The 13541-nt window shown below is 52.0% G+C and overlaps 1 protein-coding gene across 5 annotated transcripts in view; it reads left to right on the forward strand.

Annotated features, from left to right (window-relative positions):
- FARP1 (FERM, ARH/RhoGEF and pleckstrin domain protein 1) overlaps positions 1-13541 on the forward strand; it is a 285374-nt gene that overhangs the window by 266907 nt on the left and 4926 nt on the right. For all 5 annotated transcript variants that reach the window (XM_082859491.1, XM_082859494.1, XM_082859490.1 and 2 more), the window contains exons 18-24: positions 621-858; positions 3573-3703; positions 8214-8282; positions 8536-8625; positions 9267-9349; positions 9438-9550; positions 9954-10117. In XM_082859491.1, the coding sequence (XP_082715617.1) occupies positions 621-858; positions 3573-3703; positions 8214-8282; positions 8536-8625; positions 9267-9349; positions 9438-9550; positions 9954-10117 (888 nt within the window). The remainder of the gene's footprint in view (positions 1-620; positions 859-3572; positions 3704-8213; positions 8283-8535; positions 8626-9266; positions 9350-9437; positions 9551-9953; positions 10118-13541) is intronic.

The following is a 13541-nucleotide window of genomic DNA, read 5'->3' on the forward strand; positions in this document are numbered from 1 at the left end:
AGGCTGGCCTGGGAGAAGCTTCAGGAGGCGGACAAAAGTTTGCTCATGCAAAGGATCTTGGTCAGACCCCAGTAGAGAAGGACTGCGTCTCATTCCTATCCGCTCCCCGGAATCCAGCAGAGCAGGATATGCTCAATTATTACATGAGCAAATTGGGGGGGGAGTTAAACAGAAATACGTAGTTTTAACTATATGACGTTATTCAGTGGCCGTGGCCTATTTGTCGTTTTTTGATGTTTAGGAGAAAACCCCAAGCCCCCTGAAGGAGCTCCCATTGTTCTATTTCCCCTCCGTTTTGCCAGTCTTCTTCTAAAAGGACATGTATACCTCTAACGTTATATATACATCTCAAATATTTTATAATCCCTGCGTATTTTAAACTGCGCAGTGCTTTAATAGAGCGTTTTATTCCATCCTGAGAAGTTAAATAGTGAAATATTAAAAACATGAGATTAAGTAAATGGAATGAAGTAATGAAAGCGAAGGTGATCTCTTTTGAGTGTTAAAATGGGTGGACCATGTGGCTGAGCAGGACTCCGCCCCTCCCCCTCCCCCTCCCCCCTCCCCCCTTTTGTCTCCCCGGCTCCCTGCCCCACCCGCTCCCGTGTCTCGCCCACCAGCAACTGGCGGCGCATCTGTGGAAGCACAGCGAGGCTCTGGAGGCGCTGGAGACCGGCATCCGGGGCTCCCGGCGGCTGGAGAGCTTGTGCCGAGACTTCGAGCTGCAGAAGGTGTGCTACCTGTCGCTCAACACCTTCCTCCTGCGCCCGCTGCACCGGCTTATGCACTACAAGCAGGTCCTGGAGCGGCTGTGCAAGCACCACCCGCCCAGCCACACCGACTTCAGGGACTGCCGAGGTGAGTGCTTGGGGGGCGGGGTGTCTCGGGGATGCTGTGTCTCAAGAGGGGCAGACGCGCTTTTTAGGACCTGGTCAAATATTTTCTGTCCCCTTTTGGTCTTTCACATAAAGAAGGCGGTAGGGATCACCATGGCTTCTCTTTTCCATCCCCTCTTGCATGCATTTTCTCCTTCCATCCTGCCTGGTTTAGTGCACAGAACCCTGGAGAAGCTCCACTTAAGAGTCAGCCCCTTACGGGAAGCTTTCCTCTACCTCCATGGTGGAAACTCATCACCTCCCCTTGGATGGGCCACAGAAAACGGCTGGTAATAAATACTGTTCCTCATTGCTGTGGGGCCTTTTTAAGGTCACCCCAATAAGCATTTCACCTGTGTTAACTCTCAGTCTTAACGAGAAGCCTATGAGACAGTGGTGAGCTCATTTTACATATGGGGGCTACTGAGACCAGAGAAGTTAAGGAACCTTCCCAGAGTCACACAGCTGGAAAGTAAAGGACATGTAGCCTAAACCCAGAACCCATGTTCTCGACCATCCTACCCTCCCTACTGGCTCATGATGATATTACTCACTGTTCCTCGCTCAGCACCTGGGCCAGGTACTCTGCCAGGAATCTTTCTTACGCTAACACCTTTAATCCTTTAACAACCCCATGAGAGAACTGTTGTTATCCCATTTTATAGATAAGAATACTGAGGCTCAGAGGGGGTGAAGGACTTGTGAGTGTCACTCAGCTGGCAAGAGAGCAGAGCTGGCATTCCAGACCATGCTTTTCCCACTGGGCCACGCATCGTCTTTCTGAGCCTGTGTCCTCTGCCTCGCGTTGCATGTGATCTGTTACTGTCCACGCTCCCTGGCTTGGACCTGCAGCCCCTTGGGAGCCAGGCCCTGAGGCCTGTTGCTGGGTCCCCTGCACTTTGCAGCCAGTCCATGCACAGAATGCACCCTCCGCAGGTGGCTCTTGACAGATAACATGAATTCGCACACCCGTTAGTATGTCAAGACCAGTGTCTCTTGCCTAAAGTATTATAAACTTAATCTTAGTTTTTAGAAAGACAGCCAAAGAAAAGATGTGTCAGAGTAGTTAAGACCTTGGCAGCTCACGGAAGGGCAACAGAAATGGCTCAAGGCGCGGTTTTGGCTTGCTTTAGTTGGCAGCAGTCTTTGAAACAGACCATGCTGCCCCCTGCCTTGTGCCTTAGTATATTCTGTTCCTTCTGCTGGGACTCCTTGCCACCACCTCCTGGTCCTTTCCCTGGCACAGTCCTCTTTTAAGGCTTAATCTGTGCCTCACCCTCAAGGCTGGGTGACCCTCCCCACCCCCCATCTGCCTTGTCCTGCCGTATTGGCAGTCCCGCTTGGCTGTGCCTGGGTGAGATGACCTAGGGCCCTTCCCAGCTCCCAGGACTCAGACCTGCGTAGATCTCTTACCCGTGAGGGCGAGGGAGAGGGATGTCTCTGGTTTTGCACGTGCTGTTCTCAGGCCAACTTGCCTAGTTTTGCGTTTTACTATTAGGCTAAACAGTCTCCATTGAGAAAAGTCTGTTCTTCACAATTAAATGGCAAAAATGTCTGTTCCCTAGCTGAAAACGTAAGGTGGCATCATTGTAGAAAGACTGGGCAAATCGAGGAATATCTGAACGTAGATTTCCTGAACGTGAGGGATGCAGAGAACCAGGAGCTGTTCTGGAATGCGTCTGGGGCCAGGCTGCCATCCGTTTTCCTCTTAGAGCTTCTGCGCGCCCACCGCACTAAACATTCAGTGCCCGGGAATTGTTTGTTGGACTAAATCGGCTGGTCATGTCTAAAGACAGAGCAAGCTCTGGGTTTGTCACTATGGCTGAGACAAGAAGCATTCTGTGATAAGAAGCCAGGAAGCATTTCGTTTGCATCCCCAGGGAGACAGGCAAAAACAAGGAATGCTTCCTGCCACAGTTGAGGTGCTGGGGGGGGCGGGGGGGAGGCGGTGTTTACTGTCCTGAAGATCGAAGTTCGGTGGACAAATGTTTCTTGCTTTCCCTTGACAAACAGACCAAAATGCTCAGCTACCATGGATGTGCCCGCCACCCAAACCCGTGCTAACAGGGCACCAGCTCCTTTTCCATATTGGATGCCCGTCGGTATAGGGGAGACGTGCCCACATTGGGAAATTTAGTTTGCAGCTGTTCTTTACAACCATTTTATAAACACTATAAATGTCTGCAGAAGGAAGAACCGGGGTGTGTTGGAATGTTCATTACCCAAAAGTGTTGCACTACCAGTTAGACCCTTTGCCAGAAAGATCCCTCCTTTGCCCTAGATTTTTCTATGGCTTTTCTGTGCTCTCTCTGCTCTGTTCTTTCCCGGTAACAGGGAAGGGAGGGAAATCTCTGCCCCTGGGACAGAATTCCAGGCACTCTTATTCCCTTGCTGCTGCCCCTTTATGCCAACAAGTGGTTCTAACTGAAGGACAGCTGTACACCACCAAGCTTGAAGGGGGCATTGATATTTTCAAGATGGCTTTGGGGAAACTAAAGCAAAGCCAATCTATACACAAAGTAAATCCCTCAATTTTTATTATTGAGAATTAGCAGTGTTTTCCCTAGAAGCATGGCTTCGTTATAGTTCAGCTACAGGAGGATATTACCCTGGAGAACTGATCTTAAAGATATTGGGGGAAAAATGACCCACGTCTGCCATGAATGCTGCAGCTTTTGTGTCCGTTTCCTTCCTTAGCTGCTTTGGCAGAGATCACGGAAATGGTGGCCCAGCTTCACGGTACGATGATCAAGATGGAGAATTTCCAGAAGCTGCATGAACTCAAGAAAGATTTGATTGGCGTTGACAATCTTGTGATTCCAGGAAGGGTAAGCAGCTGTGCTCTCCGTATGCTTTGGAGGTAAAGCCAGAAAGACAACATTTAAATGACTTACATTTGAACCTTTTGAATATGGACACTCCCAAGTTAAAATATCCTCCTTCTAAAGTGGCTTCCTTCCCCCTTGGGGGACAATTGGGAAAATGCCTTGAACATTACAGTGTCAATTCAAAAATTCTGTGTTAGAAGGAGATCAGTCAATCCTTCCACCTCATATGCTGCTTTCTCTCCTTACTGGTTGATCCGTTCATTTTTCCCCCACCATATTCTGAGCAGATTTGAGATTGCTCATTTTATTTTTTTAAATTTAGGTAAATAAAAATGGAAAATAAAGAAAAAGAAATTTTTTAAGAATTGGGTAAAATGGCGATAGAAAGCAGAGAAAACGCTAGTGCATGAAAGCAGGCAATAAATTCCCATGTAAGAAAAGTAAAGATGCAATTTACAGGGACTTCCCTGGTGGTCCAGTGGTTAAGGCTGTGCTTTCACTGCAGGGGGCACAGGTTCGATCCCTGGTTGGGGAACTGAGATCCCCCATGCCATGTGTTGTGGCCCCCCCCCCAAAAAAGATGCAATTTGCATAATGTAATTTGAATTTGGAATTAAAATAACATTTTAGCCAGAACATGATTCTGGGAGGGATGCAAGTTCCCTTATGCTATTAACCTTGACTTGCCCATGTGCATGACATGTAGGTCATTCACAATAAAATAGGGCCTCGCTGTCCAAACACACTGTCTCCACGCCAGTGGGCATTTTAAAAATACAGGGTAGCCTGCCTTTTTCCAGTTCTCTTCCTAGGAAGCAGTCATTGACCAGGAATTAATACTAGGTAGTCGCTGTGCCTCGCCACATCTCTCTGTGGGAATTTTTTCCACTAGTCCCCTATCTTGAACCTCATCCAGGTTCAGAAGGGAATTTTAGCCTCTTTGATCTGCCTTAATGTGCAGACACGTATCCCGTGGGTCAGGGGCTTCTAGTTTTATCTGACAGGTAGCCTCCCTGGAAGCTTTAAATCTGTGTAACTCAGAGAAGAAAAGGGAACATCCCTCATCTTTTGGGTATTTGGGTCTTTCTGTTGGGAATCCTAATTACAAAGCTGACCAGATACCAGTTATAAAATGTTGTCAGAAGAGTTCTGTGGTAAATGCTGGGTGGAAATTAAAGCTGGGATTTACTTCAGCTCTGCTGGTGAGAAAATTCTGCCGGGACTACACAACAATCACGTTTATCCATCCATGCAGAAGCCTTTAAAGCCTTGTGGAATCAATGTAATTTTCTCTTAACTTTGGATGTTATGAAATATTTAGCATATCAAGCTACATAGCAAACAGAGCATTTGTAAGGAACTCATTTTGAGGAATAGTTTCCACGGTGCTATGAAAAGAGCAGTGGATTGGAGTAGGTGGCCCGGGTTCAATTTCTGGCTCCACCAGAATTGGGATGGCTCACTTACTGGAACGTTCCTTCCCTTCTGTAACACGGGGGTCATACCTTCTCCGTCGTAGGTGATACGGATCAAATGAGATTGTGCAAAACCAACACAATAAATACGAATTATCTTCCTCTTCCCCCACCTACACTTACCTGAAGAGACTAAGTTTATGCTTATTATAATGTCATTGAGTACCCAGCACGGCACTGTAGAAGGCACCAGAAGCTTTTCGTCAGATACGGGCGCTCTCACCCACCAACTGACCAGGTGATCTGGGCAAGTTCCTTACTCATTTTGCTCCTCAGTTTCCTTATCTGAAAACTGGGGATGAATCTACAGGCTCACACATGCAGCTAATATAAGCACCCAGCACATGTCAGGCTCACACCACGTGCTAAATAAAAGAAGGTCTTTATTACTGAGGACGCTGAGGGGTGCTGGTTCCACACTGCAGACCCGCCTTAGCTGCATATTCTTATGTTCATCTGCCTGCTTCTCGGCCACTCACTGTTTCAAGGTCAGCCCTGACTGACATGGGAAGGAGGGATCTAAGAGCCTCAGAGGGGCGAGTTCTAAGATGGGCTCTTCCACACACAGAGGCTAATTGATTCTCTTTCTTTTTAAGTCTTTATTGAATTTGTTACAGTATTACTTCTGTTTTATGTTTTCGGGTTTTTTGGCCATGAGGCATGGGGGATCTTAGCTCCCCGACCAGGGATCGAACCCACACCCCCTGCATTGGAAGGAAAAGTGTTAACCACTGGACCACCAGGGAAGTACCCTGGTTTTTTGTTTGGTTTTGTTTTTTTTTTAAATTTTAAATTATCGAATAACCTGTTGAGTGGAAAGAAGGCTCTGACAGATTTATCTACTGGTGGAATTTGAAAAATTGAGATTTAAAGGTGAGCGGCTAATGTTCCAGCTCCCTGCGGTCTAATTCCTCATCCAGCTTTCGGGCATAATCCTGCTGCCCTCCCGCTAGGGTCAGGCTGAGATGAGGTCATGTCCTGGAAGGCAGGATTCCCACCCCGCAACCCCCGCCCCCACCCCGGAGGCAAAAGGCCCCAGCACACTCTGGCCTGAGCCAGGCCCCCAGGGTGTGTTTTCTGCCCCTAAGAGTTCTGTGCCTGAGAGTTCTTCCAGGAGGATAGTGGAGGTTCATTTGGATAAAACTCAGAGGCCTGGATATAGTGAATTTCATTCCAGTAGGAAGCAGCTTGAGCTTAAGGATATTAGGAGCCTTTTCTTTTTCTCCTATTCCATGGTTTTCTTTAAAAATTAAAAAACAATTCTGGGCAAGAGGCATTTTCCATCTCCAGCCCTGAGACGGTGATCTGAGTCCCTAGCCCTTCTGCAGAAGCTCCATCTTCCCCTTCCCACATCCCTAAGATTCGTTAAGAAAACGCACATACAACAACATCAGATATGGGAGCCGGGAACAGGAGTGACAGCACAGTAGGGTCACCACTCCTTATTCTCTGATCCCCTTCAGTGATGAGAGCATTCCCCAAACACCGTTTCTTCATACGGTACCGTTGCTGTCTGATAGCATCCATCCCATGGACCAGCAAGTATTTGTTATGTGTCACTTCGTTGATCTCCAAAATATGTCAGTTAAATCACCAGCAGATGTTGTCTTCGATTGACATTTCATAAAGGACCAAAGCAAGAGTCAGGCTGTGCTGAGTCCATAGAACGCAAACGAACTGGTTGAGTCCCTGTTCTTGGCTCGTTGGCTACTGAGGTCACAGGAAAACTAGGTAACAAACAGCCCCAATACTTAGTGACTGAAGACAACCTTTTAGTACATGTCACGGTTTTGTGAGTTGGGAATGGGGCAGGACTCAGCCAGGTGATTCTTCTTTCTCTAGGGCATTGACAGAGGTCCCAGGTGGGCTGACCTGGAGGGGCCAAGGCTTACACTTGGCAGACGGCCGGAGGCTGGGCTCAGCTGGGACCGTGCACCCGAGAGCCCACGAGGGGCCTCCCCAGCGTGGGTTCAGGGTGGTCTCACTGCTTAATGTGCAGTTTAGGGTTCCCAGAGCAAGTGTTCCCAGGGACAGAGCAGAGGCTGTGTGTAGTTTTATGACCCGGTCTCAGAGGTCACACAGCATCACTTCCATACTCTATTTGTCAAATTGGTCACCAGTCTACCCACATCTAAGGGAAGGGGACAGAGACCAGCCTCTGTGGGAAGAATGTCAAAGAACTTGCAGCTGTGTTTTAAAAGCAGCTCTGTGGACACACGGTTTGGCGGTTCCTTAATAAGTCAACCATAGAATTTCCTCATGACCCAGCAATTCCACTCCTGGCTCTATACCCAGAAGAACTGAAAATAGGTGTTCAAACAAAAACTTGAACATGCATGTCCACAGCAGCACTGTTCAGAGTAGCCAGAAGGGGAAGCGACTCAAATACCCATCAACAGCCTAAGTGGGTAAACAAAGTGTGCCCCGTCCATGCAGTGGAATATTCAGCCCCAGAGATGAACGAATTTCTGACACGTGCCACAGCATGGACGAACCTTGAAAACATTGTGCTAAGTGAAATAGGCCAGACACAAAAAGCTACATATTACATGTTGGACTTATATGAAATAGACAAATCCATGGAGACAGAAAACAGATTGGTGGTTGCCAGGTGCTGGGGAGGCGGGAACGGGGAGTGAGAAGTGGGGACTGACTGCTTAATGGTTTGGGTGGTGGAAAGTTCTGGACCTAGATGGTATTGATGGATCGCAGCCGGAAGCCCTGAGGGCCTGGGGGTTCAGTGTAGAGTTGTAGGTCCGGGTGTGAACCAGGGCACCGCACGGGCCAGCGGAGCTCCGACCGCCAGCTGCTTCTCTGGTGGAGGAGCCAAAGCTAGCCCCTGCCTTGCAGGCTGCTCAGAAGGAGAGGAGCTTAGAGGCGGCACAGCACGGCGTTCAGTAAATAGGAGCTCTGACGGGTACGGTTTTTAGCGTGAAAGGGACCACGATGGGCGGAAGCATCTCACATCGCGTTGAGTCTGCGCTGACGCGGCTTTGCAGGCTCCGAGCCAGCTCGTGGGTGTGTTTTCTCCGCAGGAATTCATCCGCCTGGGCAGCCTCAGCAAGCTCTCCGGGAAGGGGCTCCAGCAGCGCATGTTCTTCCTGGTAAGTGGTGAGAGCTGTTCGTTCAAGGTGATCGGTGACTTGTGAACCCTTGGAACCAGCAAGGGTCACGGCGCTGGGCCTCGGCCACCCCAGAGGGGGTACCTGGGAGACAGGAAGAGCAGCCAGAGCTGCTCAGACTGGAGGTGTCGAGATCCACGAATTGTCCTGTCGGACTCTGAAAACGTAGTTTCTGTACTTGTTGGTTTCAAACGGAGCCCATTCGTCTCAGCCGCGCTTGTCCTTGTTCTTCTAGTTCAACGACGTCTTGCTCTACACGAGCAGGGGGCTGACGGCCTCGAATCAGTTTAAAGTTCACGGGCAGCTCCCGCTCTACGGCATGACCGTGAGTATGCGCCGTGGGCACGGGATGGGGACCTCTGCCTCTGGGCTGCCCGCGGGGTGCAGGAGCCAGTGACAGGGGGAGGGGCTTGATAAGGAAGTGAGAGCATCACAGGCGCTGTGAAAAACCTGGGCCTTGTTAGGGCTCCCCTAGAGGGGCCCCGGGACCTCACTCCCTGTCCTGCACCTGGGATGCACGGCTATGTTCCTTCCGGAATCAAGCGCAGAGGCAAGCTGCCGTGCCTACGTGGTGTGAACTTGCCTTTCACTGCCCGGTGCCTGGCCCCGGGGCCCTGAGAGCCCATCCTCACCGTCCACGTGGAGTGAAGACCAGGAAGCAGCCTTTCTCCCGACATGTCCGGTGGACGGGTGTCTATATTCTGTGATCCTTGGTGGACAGAGGCAGACAGGGCGCCAGTGGGCGCCAGTGTGGCATATCCCCACACTCTCCTCGGTGGGCGGGTAGAGGGAGGTTTATGGCTCTGACAAAAAAATATAATGCATTTTGATCTTGCTTTCACCCTCCCGATGGGGACTTTTTTGGACTTGGTTCTGCCGAGCTATAGTCAGTTCGGTGAACGTTTGAAAATGCACTGAGTATCCCAACCCCTCCTCGGCGGTAACTTACGAACACTCGCCCCACAGATGGAGGAAAGTGAGGACGAGTGGGGCGTGCCCCACTGCCTCACCCTGCGGGGCCAGCGCCAGTCCATCGTCGTGGCTGCCAGGTAACGCGGGAAGCCTGACCTTTGACCTCGGTACCCCTTCTCCCCACCGTGGCCTGGAAATACCTGACGTCCATCTGTCCTCCTCCAGTTCTCGGTCCGAGATGGAAAAGTGGGTGGAGGACATACAGATGGCCATTGACTTGGCCGAGAAAAGCAGCGGCCCCGCCCCCGAGTTCCTGGCCAGCAGCCCTCCTGACAGCAGTAAGCGTTGCACTGAAAATTGCCTTACCAATGCGCCCCATAGCCACAGTCTACGTTTGTGTTTTAAGCTAAAAATCAAGGAACTTTTTATAAAAGTTAAAAAAAACAAACAAAACCCCTTAAAAGAGAATGAGCGAACGGAGAAATGGCATCTTTTCTGGGCCAGCACTGCCGCTTGTCAGCCTCTGGGGGGCGAGGGGCGGGGAGAAAACTGTTAGAGGCTCCCTGGCAGAGGGACTGGTGGGACGCCCCTGGCCAAGCCCTCGCTGCCAGTGTGACTTCCTGCTTGGTGGGTGCCCGGGACCCCCAGCCTTCCCATCCCATTCGGCTCCTGGGCGGGGGGCGGGACAGGGGCCCTCCTGGCGAGCAGAGAGGAAAGCGCCGCCTCTTGCTGCCCCCGCAGAGTCCCCGGAGGAGGCAGCGGGCGACCAGGAGTCGGAGGACGACCTCAGTGCCTCGCGCACCTCGTTGGAGCGCCAGGCCCCGCACCGCGGCAACACCATGGTGCACGTGTGCTGGCACCGCAACACCAGCGTCTCCATGGTGGACTTCAGCGTGGCCGTGGAGGTAGGGCAGGCGGCGGGGGGGTCAGGCCACGGGCACCGGCCTTCTGAGCATGCGCGCTCTGTGGGCCGGCAGGTGCACCGGCCTTGGCGTCTGTCCGTTCCCAGGCTGCCTGTGCAGTGATGGTTTCCTTTTGTTTTCTGGACCGTGTCCTCTCGTCTCGCGGAGTTAGCCACAGGGCGGGGACTGTGCGTGCCTTTATTCGTGTGTCCGCGCCGAGAGGTCCGGATGGGCCGCGCAGGCGCCGTTCTTGCTGCGCCCTGGAGCAGCCCCCGGAATCGGGTGCGGGGAGGCTGTATGGTTGGAAAGCTGCTGCCAACCGGGGCCACAGCAGGTAGGTGTATTTCATGGAAGAACCTGCAAGAAGCCGGCTCTCGGAGCGTCCCGAAGATCTGGCTTTGGGGATGGGGGCTCTCCCCGTATTGCGACCGTGAACCTTCTAGAACTCTCCAAACCTCATTCCCTAAGCGTCCTCCAGTCCAGGTCCATAATCCCTAACCTTTCAGAAAATGCGAAGCCCAGAAAGCTCTAAAACCGTGAAGTTCTCTTCCTACCCCACTGACAGCAGAAGCTGACCTGACCGGTCAGGAGGCTGTTGATCGGTTTTGCGAGCGCGTCCTGTTTTATACTACAGCGTCGCTGTGTTTGATTCTGGGCTACAACCCCAGACCCCACTGCCTGGGGTGTCATAGAGGACAGGCACTGGATTATCTTTCTAAAATCTGACAAATTCTGAATTCCTAAGTGTGCCTGGCCCGAAAATGTCACCTAGGAGATTGTGAGCCACGAACAGCGGTTCGTTGGCTTTCGGAACCAACAGTGTGTTGGTTCAAATGAGCTGAACATTTCTTGATGGGTAGCCCATAGGGGTTCTCTGAGATTGTTTTCTGGAACTGACCTTCACAGTTCCACGGAACTGCGTTTGTCGAGTTTCTCTGCTACAGCTAATGTTCTAAAACCCATGCTTCCTCGTCAAGACATCCTCATCCTCGGGGCTGTCCCAGCGCGTGGAGCTCCCCAACTGTGCGTGGCCTTCCGTCTCCCGCATCTGCCCCACGGCGGGGGAGGGGGCTTTCTCTTCCCGAGGGGCTCACTGTATTCATCCTTCCCATCACATTTCCACTGCACCTGTTGGCGAAGCTTGCCAACCGGAGATTTCTTCCAGGGGACAGGGATCTTTCCGGCAAGGAGGGGGCAGTGGCCATCTGGAGGCAAAGAATACCTGATGACATCTCTTCTGTCCAGGCGATGCCAGGGGAAGGGCGGGGCCGTGCGGGAGAAGTCCTCTTTGCTTCGCTTTATACTCACCTTTGCGATGTGTAGTCAGGGCTGTGGAGGTGTGGGAATTTGGTAGGCATGAACCTTCCTCCTTAACCCTGGAGGCAGGCAGGCCATTCAAGAATGCGGCCCAGACACAGCTCCTCGAGCCCAGCTTTTCAGGGTGACAGCCTGCACTGGTGCTGTGTGTGCGCACACGCGCGTTTGTCAGTCAGCCGAGTGGTCAGCACACCAAGTGGTCAGCACGCTGCAGCCTCAGACCAAACCCTGCCCGCCCCCTGCTTGGTTACAGCCCGTCAGCGAAGAACAGGGTTTTCCGTTTTTGAGTGGTTACTGCAACTGTCTTTGATTCTGCCCCTTGGCCCAAAAAGCCTAAAATGGTATTTGGCCCTTTGAGGAAAGGTTTGCTGAACGTTGTAGCCCACGCGAGCGAGCCCCGAGCCAGTGTGGTTTTAAGGTGGCAGCTTGGATGCTCGTGGAACTGGCGCGTCTGTCACTCTGTAAATGTCCCTTCCTTGCCCAATTCCCCTTCCCCAAGGCGCTTGGCTTCAGTCTGGTGTCCGTGGTGGGCTCCTGTGGGTGCCACATGCCCCTGGGTGACCGGAGTTGGGGGAAGGGGGACGAGGGAGTGGCTCCTTCCTTCTTGACGTGCTGCTTCCTTACCGTCCCCAGCACCAGATTCTCTCTTCTGGGCTCGTGCAGGTAGAAGTGAGTGAGGGGGATGTTTGGGGGCAGCGTGAAATTGAGCTGGCCTCCGTAGAAAGCCTGGGGGCACCGTCGACGTCGGGGTGCCGACGCTAGGACGGCCAGTGTGAAGCCTCGCATAGGCCATAGGGCCAGCAGAGGATTCAGAGGTGAAACCATCAAAGTTGTGTTGTAGGACTGGAGTTGGGAGGCGGTGGGGGCTGGGGAGAGAGGAGGGTGTCACTCAGCCGTCTGCACACAGGTGAGGACCAGGGGGATGGGGGGAACGTGACTAGGGGTGGGGACCCTCATTTCCTGTGGCTGCCGCAACACATCTGAAGCCGCTTAACAACAGAAATGTGTCCTCTCACAGTGCTGGAGGCCGTAAGTCCACGATCAAGGTGTCAGCGGGGTCGGCTCCTTCTGGAGGTCCTGGTCCAGGTCTCTCTCCTGGCTTCTGGTGGTTGCCAGCCACCCTCGGTGTTCTCTTGGCTTGTGGACACATCACTCCAGTCTCCGCCTCTGTCTCACTTGGGTGGTCTCCCTGTGTATCTGTTAAAAAGTCCTCTTCCTATGAGGACACCAGGCATTGGGGTTAGGACCCACGGTACTCCAGTAGGACCTTATCTTGATTGTATCTGCAACGACCCTATTACAGTCATCTTCACAGGTACTGGGCCTTTGGGCATGAATATCTTCTGTGGGGGGGGGGGGACACGAATCAATCCACAACAGGGATGGAGCAGTTGGGAGCAAAGAGGCCTTCCTCCAGTCTGGGAAAGGCAGGGAATGGGCCTCAGCCGGTGCCAGATTGGGAATGTCGACCTCTCCCGTGAAGGCAGCACACAGACTGGTCCGGGTTGGAGACAGACCCGAAGGTCATTTGCGTAGACAAAAGGCTCAGGCTCTTGAGAGCAGCTTAGGGGCCACGTGACCTGAGTAGGAGACTTGACGTGTATATGGGAGCGAAGCCAAGGGAGCGAGGGTTTTGGTGGGGTTGGCAACTTCGGAGGGCACGGGGGCAACGGGGAGCAAGGCGAGACCAGCAGAGACTAAGAAGCATCTCATCTGCTAAGCTGGCAAAGCTAGAGGGACGTGCTCAGAACGAATACCCTGGCATGTTCCAGGAGGATTCAAGGCTGCTGGCAGAAGGTAAGAGTGTTCTCATGACCCTGCCTCGGGAAGAACACTGGCCTGGAACCTGGTTCATAGTGAAGTGTGTAAACCACACTGTGGGTTGGACTGGCTATCGTTCCAAAGGTAAACGCATCTAAGAGAAAGGTTTTTTGGGGGCTCTGTCTGGAGGAATTTGATTTCAGTATAAAAATAAGGAAAGGAAAATGTGCTACTCTCCTTCCTCCAGAGTGAGACTTGTATGTAATCATAGTGCTATTGCACAAGCATCAAATCCCCACTCTGGTTGGTTGCCACCATCACCTGCTGGAACCCACAGTTCGCCTTTTCT

This window comes from Leucopleurus acutus (assembly GCF_964270905.1).
Source record: "Leucopleurus acutus genome assembly, chromosome: 18".
Classification (NCBI taxonomy): Eukaryota; Metazoa; Chordata; class Mammalia; order Artiodactyla; family Delphinidae; genus Leucopleurus; species Leucopleurus acutus.